This window comes from Antechinus flavipes, chromosome 4, assembly GCF_016432865.1.
Source record: "Antechinus flavipes isolate AdamAnt ecotype Samford, QLD, Australia chromosome 4, AdamAnt_v2, whole genome shotgun sequence".
Lineage (NCBI taxonomy): Eukaryota > Metazoa > Chordata > Mammalia > Dasyuromorphia > Dasyuridae > Antechinus > Antechinus flavipes.
The window spans coordinates 27,607,014-27,633,740 of NC_067401.1; the positions used below are offsets into that span (position 1 = coordinate 27,607,014).

Genomic DNA, 26,727 nt, shown 5'->3' on the forward strand with positions numbered 1-26,727 from the left:
AGCTACTAAGTCTGTATCCCAGAGAGATTAAAAAAAAAAAGGAAAAAGACCTGTAAGTACAAAAATGTGTAGCAATTCTTTCTAATAGCAAAGAATTAGAAATTGAGGAGATGCACATTAATTGGGCATTAATTAATGAATAAGCTGTGGTACATGATCGTGATGGAATACTACTGAGCTACAAGAAATGACCAGTAAGATGGTTTCAGAAAAATCTAGGAAGACTTATATGAACTGATGCAAAGTGAAGAACCAGAAGAAAAACCAGAACAAAGAAGGGGCAGGAGAACACTGTACACAGTAATAGCAATATCATATGATAATCAGCTGTAAACAATTAGCTACTCAAAATGATCCAATACAATTCCAAAGGACTTATGATAAAAAATACTATCCACCTCCAGAAAAAGAACTCATAAATTCTGAATACGTGCTGAAGCACAATTTTTAAATTTTCTTTTTTTCTTTGCTACATGGCTAACATGAAAATATATTTTGCATGATTTCACATATATATAACTTTTTTCTTGTCTTTACAATAGATGGGAGGAAGGGAGAAAGAGAACTTAGAACGCAAAATTTTAAAAAAATGAATGTTACAAATGAAACACCATGTTTGTTCCAGCCTCTTGCCTTCATTTAATCTATTTCTCCTTGTTACCATGATCCTCCCTTCTTCAAACCCCATCATTCATGTTTGGCCTCAGGGTCACTGGCCGCCCAATGGCTCCAGCCTACCATCTTCAGAGCATGTAAGCGCCTGGCAGACGAGGATGACCTTTGGGCTCTTTTCCCCCATGCCTCACACAGAAGAAGCACTCAAGAAATACTTGATGACTGACTGTTTAATTCTCTCTCCTCTCTCCAATTATGGTATTTGCCACTTACATCACGACACAGACACCTGAATCTTTAGTGCTTGGTCACACTGTGTTTTTTAATTCTCATAAATATACGTGCTAGAAGGGACCTAAGATATCATCTTAGTCCCATCACATTTTACATGGAAGAAAAAAGAAAGCCCAAAGAGTAAAAACAGCTTACACAGAGAATATGTAGGCAATACTCTAAATCCAGTTGTGTGTAAGTGCTGTTTCTACAGCTCAGAGTGAGGTGCTTGAGGGCAAGGTCAGGGTCATATATGGGGAAGTGGGGAATCCCCCACAGCACCTTAGTATAAGACTAGGCAACAAGATTGGTGTTCAGTAAACACCTGACTGGATTTCTGGGATGGTGTGAAATAAGACAGAAGAAGCTGTGTCAACTTTCTGCTTAAAAGATTCTGATCTCCAAGCCTATAATGCAAACCAAAATTTGGGCCAGAATCTGGGATTTTCTTCTATTCCGTATTCATCTGTGCCCCAAAAAGCTGGAGTCAGAAAACTTACACATTTGCTTCCTTAGCTGTATTACATATTAATATTTTTCAGAGACAGATGCCAGATGTGATGATACATTTCAGCTTCTAACTCCAGGAATGTGCTATATTTTGTGGGCTACCTATCCAGTGCTCATATATACGTAGTTGCATTCTACCATTATTAACTTTCATCTTCCTGGAAGGGGCACAAATTGGTCTTTACACCCCCCCCCCCCATTTACCCTCTTTCCACCCAAAGGCAAGTACAAGAGAATGATGGAGTCAGTTTGTTTCACAGTTTAAAAAAAATAAAGTGATAGCAACCTAGTGGAAATGAGTGAGGTCAAGACTGTTTCTATCTCTCTGAGGAGCTGATCAAATCAAAACAAACCCAGAAACACATATCGAGGGCCTATAAGGGCCTCTGCTGGGTGCTGGGGAAGGGACAAAAGGGTCTAAGACTTCTCTAATCCCACAGAGGCCCTAGGATCGACCCAACCATCCAGGATTGGGTGTGGTCTGTAGCTTCTCCCTTTCTTTCTGCCAGGATTGGTCACATTTTCCCCAAAAGACTTACCCTTACCAGCAAATAATGTGCATCGGGATGGTTTGAAGAATAAAGTCTTAAATAACTTCACAACGTGATTCATAAAGATACAAAATGATTAGTTAAGTTTTTAAAGAATAGAAAAAGGGTTGTCATCCTCGCCCCCCAGGCAATCTCTGGATACCCCAAGTGCAAAGGTCACCCAGAGAGGGTGACCTTTCAGAGGCCGCCCACATCTCGGAGTTAGTGAAGTGCCAAAGTAGGTATTTTTCTTAAAGAGGCCACAACTACACGCCGCACCACGGCAGCAGCCACCACCCTAGACAGACAGGGAAGCCTAGTGTCTACACATTGCTGAGCTATCAGAAACATTCCAAGGGAACTTGTCAAAGACCACAGGAAGAAAACCTTTCCCTGAGAAGTTAACCATCCTGGGTCAGGCTATTTCTCTAATTGCTGCTCTGTTGAGGAAGCTTAATTTAACTTGTGCAACACCTGAATCCCCGTAACTGTCAGGATACAGGGTCCTCACCTATCAAGGATAGCAAAGGGGGAGGGGAGGTCTGTGGTTCATGAAAAGGCCTTTTGCGCTCCGGGCTGCTCTCAGTTAGATCGGAAATCTAGGAAGCCAACAAGGTTCCCAGAAGGTCCCCAGTTGTATACTAGTCATTATTTTTGGAGCGTCCGTTCATCGCTGTCCCTCTGAGATGCTGCCAAATACAGCAGGTTCGGTCACTGCTGCAATCACACAATTCTATTGCCTCTGGGTGACCCAGAGTCCTTCTCTGGTGACAGGAAGATAACACAGGCATGTGGCTGTTAGCTCTTGCTTTCTTCCATGAAGTTTAGTCTGTCAACTCATAGCTGAAGCTAAGAATTCCATGGGCATCTGGGGATATTTCTTGAGCTAGCACTGGGAGTAAAGATAATGGTGGCAGAAGAGCAGGAAGGAGAAGGTGAAGCCAAGAGAAAAGAACCATATTGTAAGCTCAGCTTCTCCCAACATTGATTAGGGCAAAGCAAAAGGAGAGGGGGAAAATGAAGTTTTTTCCATTGTAAATGGAAAGGAAATCAGTACATAATCCCAGGTATAAAAGGTCCATTACTTTCTTCTCTGAGTGTAAATGAAAAATTAAAAAGTCATATTATCCAGAGACTAATACTTTTCAACCTTAGGTACTAAAATTAAATGAAGGTCTATACAGCACTGCAAAAGAGATGGTGCAAGGGACCACTCTGTAACTGGACACCTCATCCCTATGGGTGTGCTCAGAGCATCTGCTTCTGATCTCCTTCAGATGCTTGCAGCATTACTCTCCCCAGCCTTCTGCTGGGATCTCCCAATACGAGGGAGGTATTCAGGAAATTGGACTCAAAGCCAGATGGGATGCTGGGGAGATGTTAGAATGAAATTAATAGCAACAGGACAGACAAGCAGTTAGCAACCCTGATTGAACGCCTATGGAATTTTGTTCCGGGCAAGTCAGGAAAAGGACAAAGATTGAGAAGACATGTTCTCTGTCCTCAAAGAATTCACAAGGTACACACTAAGCCAAGTTAAAAGACACATGGTGGAGCCATGAAGCGATGCTGGTGGAGGAAGGTATTTACAACTTTGTAAACGATGCAAAGTGCCTTACTGTCAGGATCAGTATGAGCTTAAAAGGATCCAATTTGGTCATTCAATGAAAGCACAAGTGACTTAGTTGGAGTCCTGATATTGATGAAAATGCTAAAATACCTGAGGGAGGCTCCAATGCACTGGACAGATTCTCTGCGAATCTGGACAGATTCCATCCTTTCTGATGGAAAGACACAGACTAGAAGCATGTAGGATGACCATGAGCTGCCCTAGAGACAGGTATGTTCCTCAGAAAGGTAAGGAGGTGGGTGGGGGACAGCTGAGGCCTGAATTTCTTCCTTTAAATGAGATTCAGGGAAAAGAGGGCAGAGGGCAGGCAAAGAGAATGGTCTTCCAGGTAATAACCATCATTCTCTTTCTCAACATCATACCCCCAACCTCACTGTATCTTTGTCACTCACACTGCCTTTCTCTGGTATTCTTCCCTTCTGAAGCATCTCTTTTGTGTCCTCCCACTATGATTGCTTGTTCCTTACCCTTTGTCACCAACTCCTTCCACATCGTACTTCCATGACCTTTAAGCCTACCCTTTATCCTTCCATCACTTGCTCTCTTTCTTTCTCCTTTTCTCCTTTGGGGTGGTTGGTGGGCCCATGATTGAAGTAGCCTCCACTTACACAAGCGAGTAACTCATACTCATCAAACCAACCCATACTCATCAAACTACTTGATGAAGCTCTAGAGCTTCAAAGACACATGGGAAACCATTCATAGCCCAAATTACAATTTAATAGGGAGAGTGTAATATGTTCACAAATAAATATGAAACCTAGTAAAATGCGATCAGGGAAAAGCATGATTGAAAAACTCTGCCAATGAACAGTGGCTTTCCAATGGAAGGAAAGGGAAGAGAAATCAAGGAAGTCTTTATTGAGGAAATAACTCCTGTGTTGGAACTTGAAATAAGAGAAGAATTATCACTGGTAGAAATATAGAAAGAAGGTATTTTAGGGCAGCTAGGTGGCACAGTAGATAGAGCATCAGTCCTGAATGCAGGAGAACCTGAGTTCAAATCTGATCTTAGACACTTAGTACTTCCTGGCTATGTGACTCTGGGCAAGTCATTTAACCCCAGTTGCCTCAGCAAAAAAAAAAAAAAGTTTATTTTGAAAGAAGGTATTTTAGATACAATGGATAACCTACACAATGGCAATGGCAAGAAAGTACAGGACAGAATTGGGGAAAGGGTAAGAGTTCCTTTGACTACACTGAAGAATGTAATGAGGGAAAGTATCAAATAGAGTTGAAAAGAGGGTTTGGAAGCTAAGGAATCTGCCTTTCATTCTAGAGGCAACAGGGAGTGTGCATTTGGAATTAGGGTTAGATGGCAACACAGTAAGCCCTACGTCCTGCAAAATTATTTTGGTAGCCAAGGACACACTGGAAAGAGCAAAGATTATAGAAAAGAAGCCAGGCTAGAAAACCAGTGAAAGATTATTTTAACAATTTAGCCTGACCAAGGTGGTGACAAGTGAGGGGATGTATAAGACATTCTACAGGTAGGATCACCAATATTTGCCTACTGATAGAATCTGAGGATGAAGAAGAAAAAAGAGTCGAAAACTCTCCACAAGAGTCATGAAATGCTATTGGCTGAGTTGTTCAAGGCAAGAGGAAAAAAGAAATGAGTGAATAAATTTTCTCCATCTCATCTCTAGATATTATTTTTAGGATTTATTCATAGAATATCTTCACAGAAGGAAACCTTAAGATGATGTGATCCAACACCTTCATTTGATATGAAAGGAAATTAATAACAGCACTGACTTCTGAGAACCCAGTTACAAAGCTAAGCCCTATTACTTTATTATCTACAAATCGCTCTTTGGGCCTCAGTTTCTCTCTCTGCAAAAGAAGGGGACTGGATTAGATGTCCTCAAGGGCCCTTCCAGTTCTAGAATTCTCTAATTCTAGGATTCTTTCTGCCCCTGCTCATTTGCTCAGAATCTACAAGAGCATCACTAACCCAGCTCCCAGGTCATATGTGAGTAACTCCTGCTGATCTCCTGATGCTATGGTAACAACCCCGGAGTAAGAGCAATAGCAGTCAGAGCAGCCAGCACTTCATTTTTCACAGGGGAAAAAGAGAGCTTCTGTGGAGGAGAGATCTGGCTCTTTGCCCAAAGCATCACGAACAATAAGTGCTTTGTGTGACCCCTCGGTCAAAAGAGGAGAGTGGATATCAGAGCCATGCCGATAGGAAAATACCTCTGGGAAAGTCAAGTTGGTTTCAGATCCAAGACACGGCCTTCCCAAGCACATGCTTTGTGCATAATCTATGCCATTCAGGCTTTTTGAAAATGAATAGTTAAGTGATATCAGATTGGGGGAATCAGAAGTTTCAGGCGTGGAACCAAGGTAGAATCTGATCTGCAGTCTGGGGGAGTTGAGGGGTTCTCTGCAACTTAATATTCCAATACAATCAATGACTTCATTTTTCAGCAGTACCTCTTAAATCATCTTTAGAGCTTCAAGTCCAGAGTGTGTTGAATGGGTGAACAAACAATCTGCCAGCATAAAGAGGCCCAATTATTTTCAGCCTATACAAAAAGATTGGAAATAGAAGACTTAACTAGTGCCCCTGCCCACTGCCTTTGAGCTGAACTGCCAGGATTATAAGCAATGACCAGATAGAGGAAAAGAAATGTTTTAAAAGTGCAACTGAGGGAGGAAGAAATAGAGCACACACAAATAAATTTTTTTTAAGCATAGCAGCTTATTGTATTTAAAATCCATTTTCTGAGATTAGAAGTCTAATAAGAACTATTTCTGTTATTTGGGGAAAGGGCAAGACAGAAAAAAAAAAAAAAAAACAATCCAGAATTCTATGAAAAGCAGATGAGAGAAAATAGTGCCCTACAGTATAATTCTCTCAGCAGAGGGTAGCAAGCATATTTTTTTCCTTAACTTGGTTAACTCTTGCAAAACTCAAGAAGAGGACTCTGTCAAAGCCTTCTAGAAAAATCATTTTAAGATAAGGAGATACATATTTTCTTGCCTTCTTCTTTTTGCCTTTTCCCTTAACTATTCCTCCCTACTAGGGAATCCTCCTAATTCCTTGAGTATCCCAAGCTCCTCCAAAGATCCACTCAACCTCCTCAGCAGGGACGGCATCAGCTCAACTAGAAAAGTGATCTTTTGAAAATCTGTCCCCTGACATAAAGCAGCCAGCAGCAGCTTGTTCCACCAGGGCTAAGCCTGGAGGGGTCTCTCATGTGTTGCTGACACTAAACAAAGCAGTCCCATTCACCTTGCTGGCTGGCAAAATGCTTTTTGGCTCCTCCTCAGCCTGGGCGGTGGAAAACAACATCATGTGAAACGGCACATTTTCCTCTTGCCTGCATTCCCCAAATGCAACTGAGTCCTGCAGACAGGACTGATAAAAAAGTTGAGTCCTGGCAGACAGAGCTGATTGTGAGCGGCTGGGCACCCATGCTACAGAGCTGGGGAGCCTTGACACAGGTTTCCGAGAGCACATGTAAGCACCTGTGATTTATATGCACAACAAATTGTAAAATTCACAGCTACTAATGTTCAGGAAATGAAATGCCCTTAACGGATTTTCAGGGGCCCGAGGCTGCTATCTCTCTCATCCAGCACCTGCAAGAGGCTACACTGCTGCAACATTAAACATGGAAAGCAGATTGTAGAGAGACCCAAAAGTTGGTTAGATGCACAAAATGCACAGGTAAGAGAAAGAACACAAACTGATCATAACTCACTTGTCCTGGGATTCAATATATACGTAGAGATGAGGCTCAAAACATTTGGAAATGATTCCATGGAATGGATTTTCTGGGACTTTTGGCTTCTTTGGCTGCGGAGTAAAAAAAGGAAGCATATGTGAGCAATCTCTGGCCACTTCCAAGCAGCTCCAAAGACAAGAGCTCCTTACCCTGCACCCAACCCCATGCCCTTTGGTGTAAGTGATCACAAGTGATTACTAAGTGATGATACACCCTACACAGCAGCTGATCACAAAAAGGGGACAATAAATGAACTGTTAGCACCATCCACTTGTTTCGTTCACCCCAAGATTTAGTGTTACTCTGATGGGCCTTTCCATTTACCAAATGTTTCACAAACAGCTTCAATGACTCGCCAACAAGCTGTCTAGACAGGCATACAGATTGTAAAATTACATCCATGAATTCATTCCTTTTCCAAACATTGCTATGAAAATAACTGGGGAGTTTTGAAATTCCTACATGTCACCTTTTGTTTTCCTAGGCCTTCAGATTTATCACTGTCATCCAAAGGGCCCTGAACTAAGTGGCCTTGCTAGCACAACTCTCTCAGACAAGTCAAGCTTTTTTTTTTTTTTTTAAATTTTATTTTATTTAATAATAACTTTGTATTGACAGAATCCATGCCAGGATAATTTTTTTACAACATTATCCCTTGCACTCGCTTATGTCTCGTTTTTTCCCCTCCTCCCTCCTCCCTCCCCCCCCCCCCCAAGATGGCAAGCAGTCCTATATATGTTAAATATGTTGCAGTATATCCTAGATACAATACATATTTGCAGAACCGAACAGTTCTCCCACTGCACAGGGAGAATTGGATTCAGAAGGTAAAAATAACTCGGGAAGAAAATCAAAAATCAAATAGTTCACATTCATTTCCTAGTGTTCCTTCTTTGGGTGTAGCTGTTTCTGTCCATCATTTATCCACTGAAACTCAGTTAGGTCTCTTTGTCATAGAAATCCACTTCCATCAGAATACATCCTCATACAATATCGTTGTCGAAGTGTATAATGATCTCCTGGTTCTGCTCATCTCACTTAGCATCAGTCCATGTAGGTCTCTCCAAGCCTCTCTGTATTCATCCTGCTGGTCATTCCTTACAGAGCAATAATATTCCATAACATTCGTATACCACAATTTACCCAGCCATTCTCCAATTGATGGGCATCCATTCATTTTCCAGTTTCTAGCCACTACAGACAGGGCTGCCACAAACATTTTGGCACATACAGGTCCCTTTCCCTTCTTTAGTATCTCTTTGGGGTATAAGCCCAGTAGAAACACTGCTGGATCAAAGGGTATGCACAGTTTGATAACTTTTTGGGCATAATTCCAGATTGTTCTCCAGAATGGCTGGATTCGTTCACAACTCCACCAACAATGCATCAGTGTCCCCGTTTTCCCGCATCCCCTCCAACATTCATCATTATTTTTTCCTGTCATCTTAGCCAATCTTTCAGGTGTGTAGTGATATCTCAGAGTTGTCAGACAAGTCAAGCTTGAAGGGATTTTAAAGACCATCTGTCCAATCCCCTGATTTTATGGGTGAAGACACTAAGACCAGAGAGAAATGACTTGTCCAAAGCCCTCTAAAGAGCTGGAACACCAACCCTTCCCCCATCTGTGCCCTCAGGTCTAAGGCTCTTTCTACTATGACTGGTTGCTCATAAACACTGGGCCAAAGTGAATCAAGCATCTCTGTCTTTTTTTTTTTTTTTAATACCTCTTGAACCTTACTGTTATTTTTTAACAATAGCTTTTTTTTTATTTTCAAAATACATGCAATGATACTTTTCAACATTCATCCTTGCGAAACCTTATGTTACAAATTTTTCTCACCAACTTCCTCCCTACTTCCCTCCCCTAGATGGCAAGTAATTCAATACATGTTAAACACGTGCAATTCTTCTATACACATTTCCACATTTATCCCAAATATCTCTTAGCAAATGCAGAACAAAGTACACAGGAGGTGAAATGCTAAAAGAAGGAGGGACTGGGCAGGATGAAGGGTAGGTTTCTTCCCAAGAACTGCCAACACATTTCTGAAGAATGGGTCACGTTCACCAGAAGTGAAAGGTAACCTAAGCCACATTCTTACTTAAGTTATTGACCCCATCAGGGTTCTATGAGTGGAAGCCCATGGCCACGCCCAATGGCCGTAAGTTTACCAGATGTCTCTTCCTTATTTCTAAGAAGAAAGATGTTACTGGTGATAAGAATTATCGGGGAGGACCCCAGAACCACATCAGTGAGGACATCCTAGAGAAGCTGAGGTTCTCTGTTGATCCAAGGTCATCTCAGCACCTCCCTGAAGCCAGGTCAGTCCTGATCTAGAGGCATATAATGGGCCTCTGCATTTCTAGGGCTGCCCATGGGGGTCCAGGGTTTAGCAGAACCCTAGGTGAAACTGTAGGACAAAGGAGCCCTGGCCCCTAGTACCACCTGTCCCTGCCTTGATTTCCTCTCCCCCTCATGATCATGATTGAGCAGAGAGAAAGTACTGTGGCAGCATGCTCCTGAGCAGCAGCATGCTCACTGCATCTTACCATCCCAGAGGGCTACACATGGGGAGAACACAGGGGAAGGAGATCCGAGCTCGGTCTCCTGCTCAGTCAGGAAGTGGCATTTCTGGAGTGAGACAGCAGCTGTCGGCCCTAAGCCAGACCCTGACAATGTTTTATTGCCACACCGTTCAGTTTCCCAATGGTCACTTCTCAGCTTAAAGAAAAGACGATCATTCAGCAGTAGCATCTAGCCTGGATTTCTGGGTGTGTGAATTCTGTCCAAGAGCTGTCCAGATGTTTAAACTATTTCCTCCTGGAGTTTGATGGAATAATAAAGGGTTCCTGTTGTCATAGTCAGGAGGGCTGCAGCTGGCCCCGTTTCCTTTTATTACCATCCAACGTAAACAGATTAAATCAAACTGCCCAGATCCCCAAAAGAGTGGACTCAAGACCATCAATTTCTTATTTGTTGCCCTGCTCCTTTTTATCATGATACCCAAATACCCTTCTCAGGCATCTCTGTTTATCACTGGAAATGTGTTGGTCAAGTCCCCCTGGAAATTCAATTCAAATCCTCCCTCTTCTCCAATGCAGTCTCTTCTTTGGGTACTTGGTCTCCATAGTGAGCTCTGCTCTTCTCTAACGCCAAGAAATGGCAACTGCCTAAATGACTAACAAAGGCCTTTGTCTTTAGCTGGGACTGAAAACCACCTTCCCCTTAGTGCGTCAGGCTAAACGTCCTTTTAGCATCCTGCAGTGAACTGACATTGGTCACAGGTTCCTCTCCTCACAACCCCCTCCTCTTACCCGCCCCAAAGAGGGACCTAAGAAGCTGATGGGGAAAGTGCTCTCACTTCCTCTTTCTAACTGCTGTGGACCTGTTCCCTCTGGGTAGGCAGGAGATGAGGAACACTGAGTGGAAGCATCAGGTCTATAAGCTGATCTGCACTGGCCATGTCGACTCCCTGCTCACCAACAACAAATGTACCCATTCACAGGTCAGTCGCATCTACCAGGTGGGAAATTACACTTTTTGTGGCAGTCCTGATGTGGTAGGCAAAGTGCAACTCACTTCCACATCCCAGTCCCAGAATACCTAGAGAGGACTAGCCAAAAATCAGGACAACGTCCAACAAATGCAAGCACTGCCAAGCCATCGGCACCAGTTGTCTGCAAGTGGGGAGGCTTGATGACCTTGTGAACATTACTCTCAAAAATACAGGCAAAAAGGAAGGCCACAAGAAGCCAGCGGGGCTCAAGTGGATCTGGGATTGTCCAAGAATGTTGTCCTATTCCTCCTCTTATCCCCTCTGCATCTGAATCTATTCTAACAACATGCGAAAACGGCATTCTCTAGTTTTTAAAAAACCTTTGGTTTTGAACAATATGGAGAATTCTGAGCAGTAGACAACTTTCTAAAGAGTTTATCAGAATGTAACATTTTATTTCCTGCTTCTCCTCTCCCATTTACACAAACAGCAAGACAAAAATAATCAGCATCATTTTAGGAATGGATTCTGGAAGGCCCGAGGGCTCTATGGCATGATATAGGGATTACACAATTAGTCTCACTACAGTGGAAAATGGGGAATACTATCTTAAAAGCTCATAGTTTTCAAGGTTCCCTAGACTGACTTCCCCATTCACTTTGTGGACCAAGATTAGAAGGAAAAGCAGAAATTGAGAGGAAAATTTATAGACACTTTCTTGGTTAAAAGTCTCCTATCTCAAATATATAGATCATTATTGATTAGAAAAATGCAAATTAAAACAAATTTGAGATTAGATTAGCTAAAATGATACAAGGGAAAAATGTCAAATGTTGAAAGAATGTGGAAAAAATTGGAACACTAAAACATTGTCGGTGGAACTGGGAACTGAGCCCACCACTTAAATTAATTAAGAGCAATCTGGAATTAAGCTCAAAGAGTTATTAAATTGTGTATATTCTTTGACCCAGTAATACCACTGTTAAATCTGTTTCCCAAGGTGACCAGGTTAAAAAGAAAAGAATGCATATGTTCTAAAATATTTAAAGTAACTCTTTTTGTGGTAGCAAAGAACTGGAATTTGACAAAGAACTGGATGCCTATCAACTGGGGAATGGCTAAACAAATTGTAATATATAATTGTGATGGAATCTAATCTGTGCTAGAAGAAACGATGAGCTTGTAGATTTTAGAAAAACATGGGAAACAACTGATAAATGGTCAAAGGATATGAATAGGCAATTTTCAGACAAAAGAAATTGAAGCTATTTCTAGTCATATGAAAAAATGCTCTAAATCACTATTGATTAAAGAAATGCAAATTTGAAATACCACTTCACTCCTCTTAGATTGGCTAAGATGACAGGAAAAGATGATAAATGTTGGAGGGAATGTGGGAAACTGGGCACTAATGCATTGTTGGTGGAGTTGTGAACTGATCCAATCATTCTGGAGAGCAATTTGGAAACTGAGTGGATGCCCATCAGTTGGGAATGGATGAATAAATTATGTTATATGAATGTACAATGAATATACAATAAGTAATGGGATACTATTGTTCTAAAAGAAATGATGAGCAGATTAATTTCAGAAAAGCTTGGAAAGATTTACATGAACTGATGATAAGTAAAATGAGTAGAAACAAGAAAACACATAGACAACAACAATATTATGTGATGTGATGATCAACTCTGATGGATGTAGCTCTTTGCAACAATGTTGTGTTTCAAGACAATTCTAATAGATTTGTGATGGAAAGTGCTTATCCACATCCAGAGAGACAACTATGGAGACTGAATGTGGATCACAATATAGTATTTTCACTTTTTTTCTTTCTCATTTTTTTTCCTTTTTAATCTGATTTTTTTTTTTTTTGTGCAGTATGATAAATATGGAACTATGTTTAGAAGAATTGCACATCTTTAACCTATATCAGATTACTTGCTGTCTAGGGGAGGGGAAGGGGAGAAGGAAGGGAAAAAATTTGGAACACAAGGTTTTGCAAGGGTGGATGTTGAAAACTATCTTTGCAGTGCATGCATTTTGAAAAATAAAAAGTTATTATTTAAAAAAAAAAAGTTAGAACCTGAATTAAATAACAAGAGTGAAAAAGAATACTGTATGTCAAGCCATTCTCCAATTGATAAATGATCAAAGGATATGAACAGACAATTTTCAGAGGATGAAATTGAAACTATTACCACTCATATGAAAGAGTGTTCCAAATCATTATTGATCAGAGAAATGCAAATTAAGACAACTCTGAGATACCACTACACACCTGTCAGATTGGCTAAGATGACAGGAAAAAATAATGATGAATGTTGGAGGGGATGCGGGAAAACTGGGACACTAATGCATTGTTGGTGGAGTTGTGAACGAATCCAACCATTCTGGAGAGCAATCTGGAATTATGCCCCAAAAATTATCAAATTGTGCATACCCTTTGATCCAGCAGTGTTTCTATTGGGCTTATATCCCAAAGAAATACTAAAGAAGGGAAAGGGACCTGTATGTGCCAAAATGTTTGTAGCAGCCCTGTTTGTAGTGGCTAGAAACTGGAAAATGAATGGATGCCCATCAATTGGAGAATGGCTGGGTAAATTGTGGTATATGAATGTTATGGAATATTATTGTTCTGTAAGAAATGACCAGCAGGATGAATACAGAGAGGACTGGCGAGACTTACATGAACCGATGCTAAGTGAAATGAGCAGAACCAGGAGATCATTATACACTTCGACAACGATATTGTATGAGGACATATTTTGATGGAAGTGGATTTCTTTGACAAAGAGACCTGAGTTTCAATTGATAAATAACGGACAAAAGCAGCTACACCCAAAGAAAGAACACTGGGAAACGAATGTGAACTATCTGCATTTTTGTTTTTCTTCCCAGGTTATTTATACCTTCTGAATCCAATTCTCCCTATGCAACAAGAGAACTGTTCAGTTCTGCACACATATATTGTATCTAGGATATACTGCAACATATCCAACATATAAAGGACTGCTTGCCATCTAGGGGAGGGGGTGGAGGGAGGGAGGGAAAAAAAAAATCGGTACAAGAATACTGTATATAGTTACAGCATTATTGTTCAAAGAATGAATAACTAAATTCGTCTGAAATTATAAGCACTCAAACCAACTAAAAAGGACCTATGAAGAAAAATGTTATTTACCTCCAGAGAAAGAAATGATAAGTAGATAGCACGTATAAATAAACAGAAGTATATATAGTATAGTTTTACTACATCAAATGGTGGCCTTTTCTAATGCTGGGTATGAAGAACAGGAAAGGGATAGAGGAATAGAGTGAGTGAATGAGACAGTAAGCAAGGAAAAAAAGGAGGAAGAGAGAGAGAGAGAGAGAGAGACAGAAACAGAGAGAGAGGGAGAGAGAGATAGAGAGGGAGAGGAACAGAGAGATCGGAACTTAAATGTATCAAAAATTAACTCAATTAAATTTTAAAAAAAAGAAAAGAAAAGAAAAGAAAAGAAGAAATCTAAAAGCCAAGCAGTGATTTTTCAGTATCTCACATCACTAACAAAACAGATGATTGTGCAACAGAAAAGTGAGCTGACAATTTCAGGGGATGATGAATGAGGCAGAACAGAATTTTGTTTGCTCTTCCAGATGGGCTAATTATGCTTGTGCACATCAATAAATTCATGGTAAGAATCCAGAGACCCCTCTAGAGCACAGAGATGAAGCAAGGGCTGTTTTTTTCATCATTTTCTTAGATGTACTTTCAAGTAAAGAAATTACACAAAGACTGCCAAATCTATTTCCTCATCAAGTATGTATACGATCACTGGTCATACTATTTTTAGATGTAATTATTAGGCTGTACCACAGATTGCAAAGTGTCCCAGACTTACCTGATCTAAGTCCCCTTTATCCATTGTCAATTCCTCCATCTCAGGTCCAGGTTCATCTTCCAGGAAAGGATTAGTGGATGGAGGAGGGGCCTCAATTTTTTTCTATCAGGAGAACAAAAGAGAAGAGGAAGAATAAGTTTCTGATCTCCACAGGTCCCTGCCCCTCCCCTCTGATTTTCTGCCACCTTAATAATTCTCTGATAGATACTTATCTAATATGAGGACAGAAAGCTGAGATGTGGCTAAAAGAACTCAGCCAATATTATTTTTAGTGTCTTCTACATACAAAACAGTAGAGTGAGTACTAAGGATGCAAAGAGACAAAAAGGGGAATGGCTGCTGACCAAGGGAGCCTACCATTCAACTTGATAATGATGTTCCCAACAGTGCCATCAAGACATTAACGTTGTATACTAAGTTTTCTAGGTCAAATAGGTTTATAACAAAAAATTCCACATAACATAAAGATTTCCAACTCCCACCAACATTCCATTTATTTTAAATAATTTTTAATACAACACCAAGAAGCAACGTAGCCTAATGTAAAATGCATATGACTGGCAGACTCAGACTTAGTTAGGGTTAGCAGTCAGATTTTGTGCTGCGAGATTCTGAACAAGATACTTCAAATCTCCAAGTGTCAGTTTCCTTCTATGTCAAATGGGAATAATTATTCTGGCCTCCCTGACTCACAAATTCAAATGAATATGGAAATACTTTTTTTTTTTTTTTTTGAGGAGAGAGGAAGGTAATCAGGGTTGGGTGCCCAGACATGCACAACTAGAATGTCAAGTGACTGAGGTCACATTTGAACTCAGGTTCTCCTGACTGCAGGAATGCACGTTCTCCAGTGCTCTATCCACTGTGCCACCTCGCTGTCTGGAAATAAATATTTTGAAAAATTAAAAGTAGAATGGCTACCCACAGTCTGAGAAGAGAGATGAATAGAAGTGGGTTCAGGGTGAATTGTAGGACATGGCCAATGTGGGAATTTGCTTTCCTTGATTCCATATTTTTTCCAAGGTCTTTGCTTTGCTTTTTAATTGAACAGAGTTGGATGGGAGTGAAGTAAGAAAAGGAACCACAGACAAGCAAGACACCACTGAAAGTTATAAAAAGAATTTACTGCGTGATTAAAAAAAAAAGCAAGCTATGAAATTAAGATCTGATTTTATATATAATCACCACCTATTCTACAATGAATATGGAAGATAATCACTTTATTTTTCTAAGTTCAGAATCACAGAATCTCTCTATCTCTGTCACACACACACACACACACACACACACACACACACACACACACTCACTTCTACTAATAGAATCCAAATCCAACACACTACAAGAAATAATCTAATCCCCAAGAATACAGTGTCTTGCAGCCTGAGACCTGGTGGGAAGATAAAAAAGGGATGTGCAAGAACAGGCCAGTAGATGCTAGGAACAATAGGTAAGAAGTCTATGGAATGTCAAAGCACAAAGGTACTCCTAAATCGATTAGGAACATGTGAGCCTTTGTTGCCTTGGATGGCTCTGAGGATGTCACACACCCTCCATCTTCAACTGGAAAACAAGTACAGTCCTGGTCTAAACTTGAAGATGTTCATTCTATTTAACTAGTTCTATTCTTTGAAAATCATTTTGGTGCAAGTGGGTAAAACCAGACTCTTATTTACAAAGAAAATCTCCCAAATCCTAACCTGCTAAAGGCAACCAGCTACTAATAGTTATTAAATTCCCTAGAGACTTCAAAATGGGACATCAGGTGAATACCTGAAATTTAGATTCAATAAACTATGATTTCTTTGTATAGCATTTGATTCGATAATTCAGTATTTATTATGGGCCTACTGAGTATAGAAGACTGTACACTAGCTCTGAGAGATCTGAAGATGTGGTCTCTACCCTCACAGAGTTAAAAGGATGAGAAATCAACATTGATTGCTAGAATATACAATCTTTTAAGAGTATATTTGAGAGTTTCAAAACAAAGTGCTGTAGGATATTGGAGCAAGATTACCACCAATAGTAAGGAGATTTTATTGAGGAAAGGGCATTTAACAGGCAAGGAAAAGGAACAAATTTATTCTGGAAATAGGGAAAAGATTAAGTAAAAATACAAGGACAGAAGCACAAGTGGGGGCACAGAATGGCCTGGTTGAACTGACAGTACATGAAAGGATTGTGCCAAATGGGAAAAGCCCTTGAATGCCAGGCAAAGAAAGCTGAATTTGAGTCAGCTGTGAGCAGAGAAGGAAAGTGAATGCTGGCTCTAGATATAAGAAATATTCTGCTAGCCAACATGAAGGAAGGCCGTGGATGCTGGAGGGCCTGCAATGAGACTAAGGCAATTATCCAGGAGGTGGTAATCTGTACCTGTCCTGGTAGCTGTGGAAGAATAGCGCAGAAGAGATGGATGGGAGAAAGTGGTAGTTAACGGAACAGCGAGGGAGAGGGATGCTGTGGATGCCAGTGACAGCATGAGAAGGAGCTTCAGAGGGAAAGATAAGAAGCTTGATTGTGGACATCTTGACTCTGAAGAACCTGTGGGGAACTATTTGTAAGGAGCCATTTTGTATAATTAGCTGAAGCTATGAGTCTGGAAGTCAAATTAGAAACCAGACTAAAGAAAGAAAAGATACAGATCTGGGAGTTGGCCCCTTGGAGGTGGAGAGGGGTAGCCAACGTCTCAGTTGGGCAAGTCTGACTGGGTTCCCTACGCTGAATGGAACACAGGTAGGGACCAATTAGCAAGCCTGCGTAGGGCATGGAAGTTTTTCCAAGCACAGAAATGGCAGAAAAGGGAGGAATGCCAGGCAAAGAAGGAAAAGGGGGCCCGTCTAAAGCAGAGACAATTTTGCAAGAAAGACCTTTGCAAAAAATGTTTTTATCTCCTAGGCTACAAGAGGAATCTAAGCATAGTGCTCTATCCACTATACTACCTTGCCCCTTTATATTAGTATCTAGCATTTATATAGCATTTTAAGGTTTACAAAGCACTGCACAAGCGAAGCATTATCAGTTTTAGTTAGAGCAGTTACTGACCCAATGTGGACCCGCATGGCAAGTCTGGGGCTGACGGGCCACGACAGGTCAGTCCATGTTCTACCTCATCTCTCCAGTCTGTGACCTCCAGGGGGCTGGGATGGAATTATGAGCTTGGGTTTAGATTTTGCATAACTCAAATGACACAGTCCACTGGCTTCAGGATTCCTAAATGAAACCAAGAGGGATGAAAAATCTGCCAGGAAAATTAAACACATTTTCCTATTTTAAAAATCTCTCTGTTTTTTGCTATTTTTTTCAACTATGACAATATTTGTCTTCCTACCATTCAGAAAGGCAGAATTCTTCCAACAGCAAGTTCATCCCCTCAATTAAATCATTTGGGATTCCCTACCCCCGCCCTGCCTCACTTTTCAGAAAAAGGAGGCTCTGGGTTGTGCTTCAAAGCCAACAAGTTTGCTGGAAGGAAAGGAGACACCGGCTGAGTGGGCCCTGTCTATATCTGGGCACACACTTCCCTTACTTTCAAGAGATATCCAATTGTCAGAGAATGAATCTCTTAAATGCAGTCATCTTTATGACTATCTCTGCCACAGGGAGGACGCTACTAAGAAATGAGAATTTGGATAATCTCTGAATTCTGCTATCTCACAAAAATCTTTCCCTGACATGCTTCTTGGATAACATCAAAATAGGCCTAAGAGGCCTAAGAGGGGGCCAAGTAAAGCACCCGCCACACAGCAGGCACTTGGTTAACGGGCTTGGTGACTAACTGGCTAAGAAAGACTAGATAAAATCTTCTGAAATTGAAGAATAATAATGTTCTAATAGGGAGGTTTCCTTCAGAATAGCCTGTATTTCCTTGTTCTGGATGAAATGATTCAGTTCTAAATGACTGCCCTCCTCTGCTAGAAGGGCTACTTTCCAGCAGAATTACCCTACTTAACAGCTTTAACTGATCTGTTGATAAGAGAAGGCAACAGAGCGAATCCCATCACAAAGAGCACCGATCGGAGCATCGGCAGAGTAAAACACTAACACAGGGAGACACATCTGCTGCCCCAGCTCAGAGACCGCATCCATTCTGAGGACCTGACTCATAAGGCTCCACCAGGCTTTGCAAGGCCGGGCAGGGCCCCAGCTGCAGTTGCCACTTAGAACAAGGCCCTTCTGGCTGAGGAGGGAAGCCGCCTGCTTGCTGAAGCCATCACCCACTGGTGCTGAGGCCCTGCCCTGCCCCGGCTTCCTGCTCTCCTCCCTCCCCTTCTCCTTTTTAGCCTCAGCCTCCCTCCCTAGGTCCCCACCCCAAGTGTCAAGTTGCTAAAGGGCAGAGTTGGGAAAATCTTTGGGCAGAGTCAGCAACTCATTAGCCTCCAGTAATTATGGTGGGCCTCAAACTTAAAACCACACCTATGTCTTCTGAATTCTGGACATATTAAGAAAAAACTATAAAAAAAGAATAAATTTGTATTTAAAAAAGAGCCTTGGAGGGAGGGAAAAAGAAAGGAAGGGAAAAAAAAAGAAAAAACCACAGGATTGCCTATGTAGTAACCTAGAAGTGGCTGGCAGTGGTTTGTCCTTTGTTCTCAAAGAAGACATTGGGAAGGTGATGTCTTGACTTGCAAGTGAATTGGATATAAATCAGGCAGGGTCCTGCAGAACCCGCTGCATTTTCTCCTCTGGAGCCATTTGGGGCCAATGGCAAGGTATAGACATAGAAGAGGACGGTTGCAGTGGGAGCTCTTGGCCTTTCTAAGCTAAGGTAAAATGCCCAGTCAGTGATTAAGACTAGGTAAGAAATGAAAAGAATGGCCTCTTTGACTTAGTCCGTGTGTGTGTGTGTGTGTGTGTGTGTGTGTGTGTGTATCGCAATATGAAAGGGGAGGACCCTCAGGGTTTCTGGCTAAAACAGAAATAATTGCTAATTTACACTTATACAGGACAAGCAGAGCCCAAACAATGATCAAAGGAGCCTTGGGCTGGGACCTATTACTGGCCAATTAATAAGAGCTGTCCTTAAAAAGAAATCTATCTCCTAAACCTCAAGATATTTGGTGAGATTTCAGAAATCAAAATTTATATTCCTTTGGACAGAGAACTGGCCTATGAAGATAGTTCAGAGGGAAAGAAAGGAGGGAAGGTGTAGAGGAGTAAAGGAGGAGGAAGAAAGGGAGGAAAAAAAGGGAGAAAGGTAAGAAAAAAGCAAAGAAGGGAGGGAAGGAGGAAAGGAAGGGAAGAAGGGAAGAGAAGGAAGGAAGAAGGAAAGAAGGGAAGTTGGAAATAAAGGAGGAAGAAAGGAAGGGAGGAAAGAAAGAAGGGAGGGAGAAAAGAAGGAAAAAAAGAGAGGGAGGGAGGGAAATATAGAGCTGCCTCTATATTAACCAAGAGGAAGGAAAAGCCAAGGAAGCTCAGCAGCAGTAAAGGAGAAAAGTTCTTTTGGTTTTAAGAATTACTTAGCAGCCAATTAAAACAACCTTTCTCTTAAATCACTTGATTAAGAGTGGAGGCTGAAAGTTCCATTCACCTGTAACCTAATTATCATGTTCCTAATAGAGCATGTGGGTGTAGTTAAGTCAAGTCCAAACATTTGCTATATACACACTATTTTCAATCCCTCTCTACATGATCAGGAGTTCAAGCAGTGCCTCATCAGCCCAATATTCCTTAATTAATAATTACAGAATTAATTTACTATGTTAATTTTATTATTCCTATTACATAATATTATATGTACATATGGGAGGAGGGGAGGGCAAAATGCTATTTTTAAAATACTCTCCCTGCCCTCAAGGGATATACAGTCATATATGATATCTGAATTCAATCTGAAAAGGCTCCCAACCAATAGCAATGGGACGCTACAGGCCAAGCAAAGGATCACCAATATTCTATAGGCTGTCTGCTTTCAATATTTCAAGAAATCATTTAACTTCTCAGGATGCCTCCTTCATTTATTTACTGAGTAGGTTCCTCATTGACCAAAATAAAGTGTCTGATTTGAACTTCATGGCAGATTTTTTTTTTTTTTGGTTGAATTCAATAATTTTTTTTAATTTTTATTTTTTGTTAAATTTAGTATCCGTGAATGATGTGATTGATCTTCATGCTCAAAGAAAACCAAAATGACATCACTATTATGGAGTCAAGGTCCAGAATGCCTATTATAAGCTTAGAAAGCTCTAGCACAGGTCAAGCACAAATAGTCCACAAAAACATTTGGAGTGGAGATGTCTCTAAATTTGTACACCTCATGTTTCTTTTGAACATTCTGCTTTGTACATACTGCACAGTGCCTTTTTTGATGCAAGGATGCAATCCTGGGCATCCATCAGACCAATCAACTCCAAAGTTCTTCAAAGGGACCTCGAGTTTCCTTGTATCACTTCTTTTGACCTCTCATACGAGCACTTGCCTATTGGGATTTCTATGAGCACTTCTGTTCTCTTGTCATTTCTCCTGGAGTTGTGGAGCTACAAACACCATATTGATTGTTCTTTCTGGAACCACGCTGGCTCCCAGGTGGTTGGCCATCTCCCAGATGAAGGATCAACCTATTGAGGAGTCTAACAAGAAATCTTGCCAGCAATGATTAAGAAAGAGACCCTCTACTCCAAATCATTATTAATCAGAGAAATGCAAATTAAGACTACTCTGAGATACCACTACACACCTGTCAGATTGGCTAGAATAACAGGGAAAGATAATGCGGAATGTTGGAGGGGATGTGGGAAAACTGGGACACTGACACGTTGTTGGTGGAATTGTGAACAGATGCAATCATTCTAGAGAGCAGTTTGGAACTATGCTCAAAAAGTTATCAAATTGTGCATACCCTTTGATCCAGCAGTGTTTCTACTGGGCTTGTTTCCCAAAGAGATACTAAAGAAGGGAAAGGGACCCACATGTGCAAAAGTGTTTGTGGCAGCCCTCTTTGTAGTGGCCAGAAACTGGAAAATGAGTGGATTTCCATCGATTGGAGAATGGCTGAATAAGTTGTGGGATATGAATGTTATGGAATATTATTGTTCTGTAAGAAATGACCAGCAGGATGATTTCAAAAAGACCTAGAGAGACTTACATGAACTGATGCTGAGTGAAATGAGCAGGACCAGGAGATGATTATATACTTCAACAAAAATACTATACAATGATCAATTCTGATGGTCGTGGCTCTTTTCAACAATGAGATGAACCAAATCAGTTCCATTTGTTCAATAATGAAGAGAACCAGCTACACCCAGAGAAAGAACTCTGGGAAATGAGTGTGAACCACAACATGGCATTTCCAGTCATTCTGTTTTTGTCTGCTGCATTTTTGATTTTCTTCTCAAGTTATTTTTACCTTATTTCTAAGTCCAATTTTTCTTGTGCAGCAAAATAATTGTAAGGATATGTATACATATATTGTGTTTAATATATACTTTAACATATTTAACATGTATTGGTCAACCTGCCATCTAGGGGAGGGGATGGAGGGAAGGAGGGGAAAAGTTGGAACAGAAGGTTTTGCAAGGGTCAATGCTGAAAAATTACCCATGCATATACTTGTAAATAAAAAGCTTTATTAATAATTTAAAAAAAGAAAGAAAGAAAACGATCCTCCTGTCATTGTCATAGGACAATCTATTTCCTTTTCCATTATAGAGATGGATAATGGAGGCATTCTTGCACTCCTGGTATAATCTCCTCTTGCCATATAATCTGGAAAATTTCAGTCAGCTTTTGTGAACTCCCTTGTAAATTCTCAGCTGAAACAAAATCAGCACCAGGTACTTTGCCAAACAAAAGGAGCCAAATGACAATCAAAATCTCTTCTTCAGGTGGAATTTTGGTTAGTGAGGGATTGACTTCAATCTGAAGCATGCACCCACTGGTTTCAGCATCAAATGATGATGGTCTGTTGGGAATACCACGGAAGTGTTCAGTCCATCTTCCCAAGATCATGTCCTCAGGGTGGCTTCCACAGCACTGAATAACTGAAATGCACCATATGTCTTTGCTTTATAAATAGACTTCAGGGCATCATAAAGGGATCGTTACTTTGAGTGTAAGACTGAAGTTCACCTGCCTTCTCACTGAGCCAAGAATCCTGTCTCTTTCTCTCAGCTTCACTTTTACTTTATTTTTGATGGAGTTAAATGATGCCTTCTTAGAATCAGACCTACTATCTTGCCGGTAAGCCTGTAGAGTTTTCTAGCAGCTTCTAAATTTCCCCCTTATTTTTATCAAACTGATTTTGATGTTTGTTAATGTTCTAGCCCCAATGAGTAAGTACTCTGCCATATACCAAATCTCTGAAAGCTGGCTATTCTTTTTCTGCTTCACTGTTGCCAACTCTGTGTTGGTTCAACTTTCCCTCTAATTTAGCAACAAATTGTTCACACTGGAAAAAGCACTCTAATCTGCCGACATTAAGTCTTCTGGTTGTTGTCTTGTCTTGGAGCCACTGCTCTTGTTAAATGTGAACATTTAATTCGAAAAGGATGTCTGTGACCAGTCCAGTACTCTCCGCCACATAACACCTTCACTGCTCTCCCATCCAGCCTGTTTCTTTTCCTTAAATGTCAATATTTGCTGTGAGGGTGATGAAAAGGTCATGAGACACCCAGGTCTTCAACAGTAAGTGATCATTGCTATTGCTGTTTCCAATTCTATTCCTGCCATGTCTGCCAGTCTGTGCCTATTCTGGCATTAGTCACCCACAATTACAAACTTGACCGCTTTTGGCACAGCGATGATGAGGATCTCCAGGTCTTCAGAAAATGTTCTTTGATCTCAGCAGTGTTTGTCACAGTGGAAGTGTACACTGATGATGGAGGAAGGACATTTTCCAGAAAGTGCAATCCCACTGTGAGCAGGCCGCCGTTCACTCTTTGGGGAGGCTTACAAGCTTGCTGATCAGACTAGTTTGACTCCCACAACAATGCCCATCACTGCTGCCACTCCAGAAAAATGTTTCCAGCTCCTACTCCGGTCGGCCGGCTTTATTTGCCAGCCTTGCTTTACTCAGGGCAGCAATCTGAATGTGATAACTGCTGGGTTCTCCTGCCACAAGAGCTATTCGTCTTTCAGCTCTCATGGGTTTCATGTTGTCCCTAAGCGTGCACACATTCCATGTACCAATGGAGAATGGTACATTCACAAAAGTCTTTGTACATAGTTTTGTACTTCAACTGCAGGGTAGGATCCCTGTCTGCCATGCAAACCAGCCAGGGCTAGATTAGGTGAAACATAATTTTGGGGACACCTTTCTCCCATCAGAAAGTGAGATCTTTCACAAAGGCTGCTGAGACACCAGGATGCCAAATCCCACTGCTGCTTCGATCCAGCGAGGAGACGACCTATGGCCTGGGCTGGGTGTGGGGCTGTGACTCCGGTTCCCAGGTAGCCATTCCTGCTGCTCGTCACTTGCCCGTCACTACAGGACTTTGAGGTAGGTAAAAATAGTGCGGGTGATGTCTAGACTTGCACATAAATCAGATTCAGGGGAGACAGAGCTGAATGAAGTTGATGCTCCCTCTGGCGGAGTCCCTGAAGTCTGGAGATAAGACAGAAGACAAAAGCGACGGGACAGCCCCGCTGGGTGGCCTGGGGGCTTCCATGACTGACCAAGGTCTGAGTGCTCCACAGCACCTGCTTCCGCCGTCTTCAAGGCTTTGGGAACAAGCTGTGCATATCCAGCCATTCTGCCTGGGAAGTCTTCCCCAGACTGGGCCCACTGGTCCCCCCTGCCTGGTTCAGTCTGTCTCCCAAGGTGGTTCACTGTGACATGGCTACTGCCCACGCGACAGCTTCTTGTAGTCACAGGTGGACACCAAAGGTGAAAACAACCCTGAAAGGGGCTCAGCAAATCCTCATGCCAGAGATGCCAATCCTCCCTGAACACCTACACAAAATGGCAGCTCTCTGGGCTCTTCCAGGTCTTGAGATGTAAGGGAGAATGCCTGAGGCTGGGATGCAAGAAATGCAGCTTCTAGTGTTGTCTTTGCTACTTTGTGGGACACTGCAAAAATCACTTAACCTTTGTGGGTGTCCGATTCCTCCAAGATGAAATGAGCTTCACTACATAATCTTGATGGTCACTTCCAAGTCTAAAATATTACAAGAGGACAGTTCAACCTGCCATCCTGAAGCAAACTGGTGACTGACACAAATTTTCAAATTAGCATTGCACTCATAATTTTTAATCAACTTCAATAAAATTGGATCCGTGTGTGGTTAAAGGTCAAAGAGATATGCAATTGTATATTAAGAGCACCTAAAGCTGCTAAAATCATTAGGTTGTAAAATGAGGAGGATGATTAAATCAAAATGACTGTGAGACACACTGGGAAAAACTCCATTCTCTGTAAAGAACCAATAATACTCAATAACAAGAATTTGTTGACAAACTCCAGGTTATCAATTTCCCCAGCTGAAACATGAGATGGTTAGACTCAATGGCCTCTTAACCTTAAGTCAAGCTGCATGGATCTATCAGCAGGGAGTCCCTCCCCACCCACTCCTTACCGGGGCCCCGTCCGTCAGGGTGCAGCCAGAAAAACGCTTGGCCATTAGTCCCTCGAAGTTGGTTGTCCTCTGAATAGCAAACAAAAGCAATTTCACTTCTATCTCCTTGGCTCGGGTACGCATGATCTTGGCAAGCTCCACCCTTGAAAAAAGAAAAAGCGACATGAAAACAGCCTCTCCCATGCAAGATAGGAGCTAACTTCAGCAAAGAAAAGGCAAATGGCCTTCGTGGACATTCAGAAATCCCCCATCACTGACTAGTCGCTGTCTTAGTCTGGCTTCTGGCAAGCAGGCACTGAAGAAGCCAGCAGCACAAAATTAGGGGAAAAAGGCAATCACCCTCATTCTGAAGTTAGTTACTCTTTTCTGCCTCCGCTATTATTAAACTAAGAACTGTCAGGGATTATGAATCAGACAACAGTTTCACAAGTTGCTACATCATAACAAAATCACATCCTATTAAAAATAAAAGTGCTGTCTATAAAATCATTACATTTTCTGGATATAAATATGTTCTATTGCTGTTGTTTGTTCAAACTTGTGCTCTCACTAGGGATGTCCCAGGCCAGGAAAATTCCTTGCACCAATACTGATTGCAACAGTTCCTGAAATTCCCAGCCTGGGGCATTGAGAGGTTAATAAACAACTTGTCTGGGGCAACAAAGTCATTACTTGTTGAAAGATAGGCTTGAATTCAGGGTTTCCTAACTTTGAGGCTGGCTGTGTTGTCAAACTTCTAAAGCAGATTTAACAACTCAAAAATGTTTATAAAATAAAAAGAAATAAAATATGATTGATTTAAGGTTTTTCTTATGTTAATCTATTGTGGGACCTGTTTCTATTTGTATTTGACAACACTGTAGCACCCCATGCTTTCCTAAGGCAATAAGAGTGAACTAAGAACAACTCCCTTAATGCTGTCTCTCAAAGGGATAAATGAAAATGGCATGGATGGCAAATTCACTATGAAAGGTTAGATAATTCATCTATGTGTTTATGTAGCCTCCACGTCCACTGGAAGAAGAGATGTGTTTTGTGGTTTTATCTGTGTGCAGCACTTCCAGTGTGGAAACTCTCTCAGCCACACAGATGGCAAGCTCACATACAAGGCAGGCTTGGAGGAAGTTGGAATAGGACCCAGGGCTTTCTGATCGTTCTACTTCTAAGGGCTAAACTGATTTCACCTTCCCATGAAGGCTAAATGACAAAACTCAGCACCAAGAGGTTGGAAGTTCATTTGGGAATCACGAATCTGGGAGGGCCTTTCACCAGGTTGCTAACAATTGAAACTTGGCAGGAACTGTGGCTTTAACTGAAGAACAATAGGGGGTCCGGAAGTTTATAAGGCCTCGTTGGCAAGGCCATAGTTCTAGCTTCCCAGAGACTCTGCTTGTCAGTCAGCCTATGGGTGAAGGAAATGCAGCTTCCAGCTTCTCTGAGAATCAAAATTTGAGAGGGAAGTTAACACCCACTTTAACTATGTACTGATATCTAAATTCATGGTAGCTTATTGTTTCTCAAAAAAGGAAGGAAACA

The 26,727-nt window shown here is 41.3% G+C and overlaps 1 protein-coding gene across 1 annotated transcript in view; it reads right to left on the reverse strand.

Moving 5' to 3' along the window:
* VPS53 (VPS53 subunit of GARP complex) overlaps nucleotides 1-26,727 on the reverse strand; it is a 134,835-nt gene that overhangs the window by 31,529 nt on the left and 76,579 nt on the right. The window contains exons 11-13 of the mRNA XM_051992209.1: nucleotides 25,192-25,333; nucleotides 14,677-14,778; nucleotides 7,272-7,366 (exon numbers count right to left, since the gene is read on the reverse strand). Of these exons, the coding sequence (XP_051848169.1) occupies nucleotides 7,272-7,366; nucleotides 14,677-14,778; nucleotides 25,192-25,333 (339 nt within the window). The remainder of the gene's footprint in view (nucleotides 1-7,271; nucleotides 7,367-14,676; nucleotides 14,779-25,191; nucleotides 25,334-26,727) is intronic.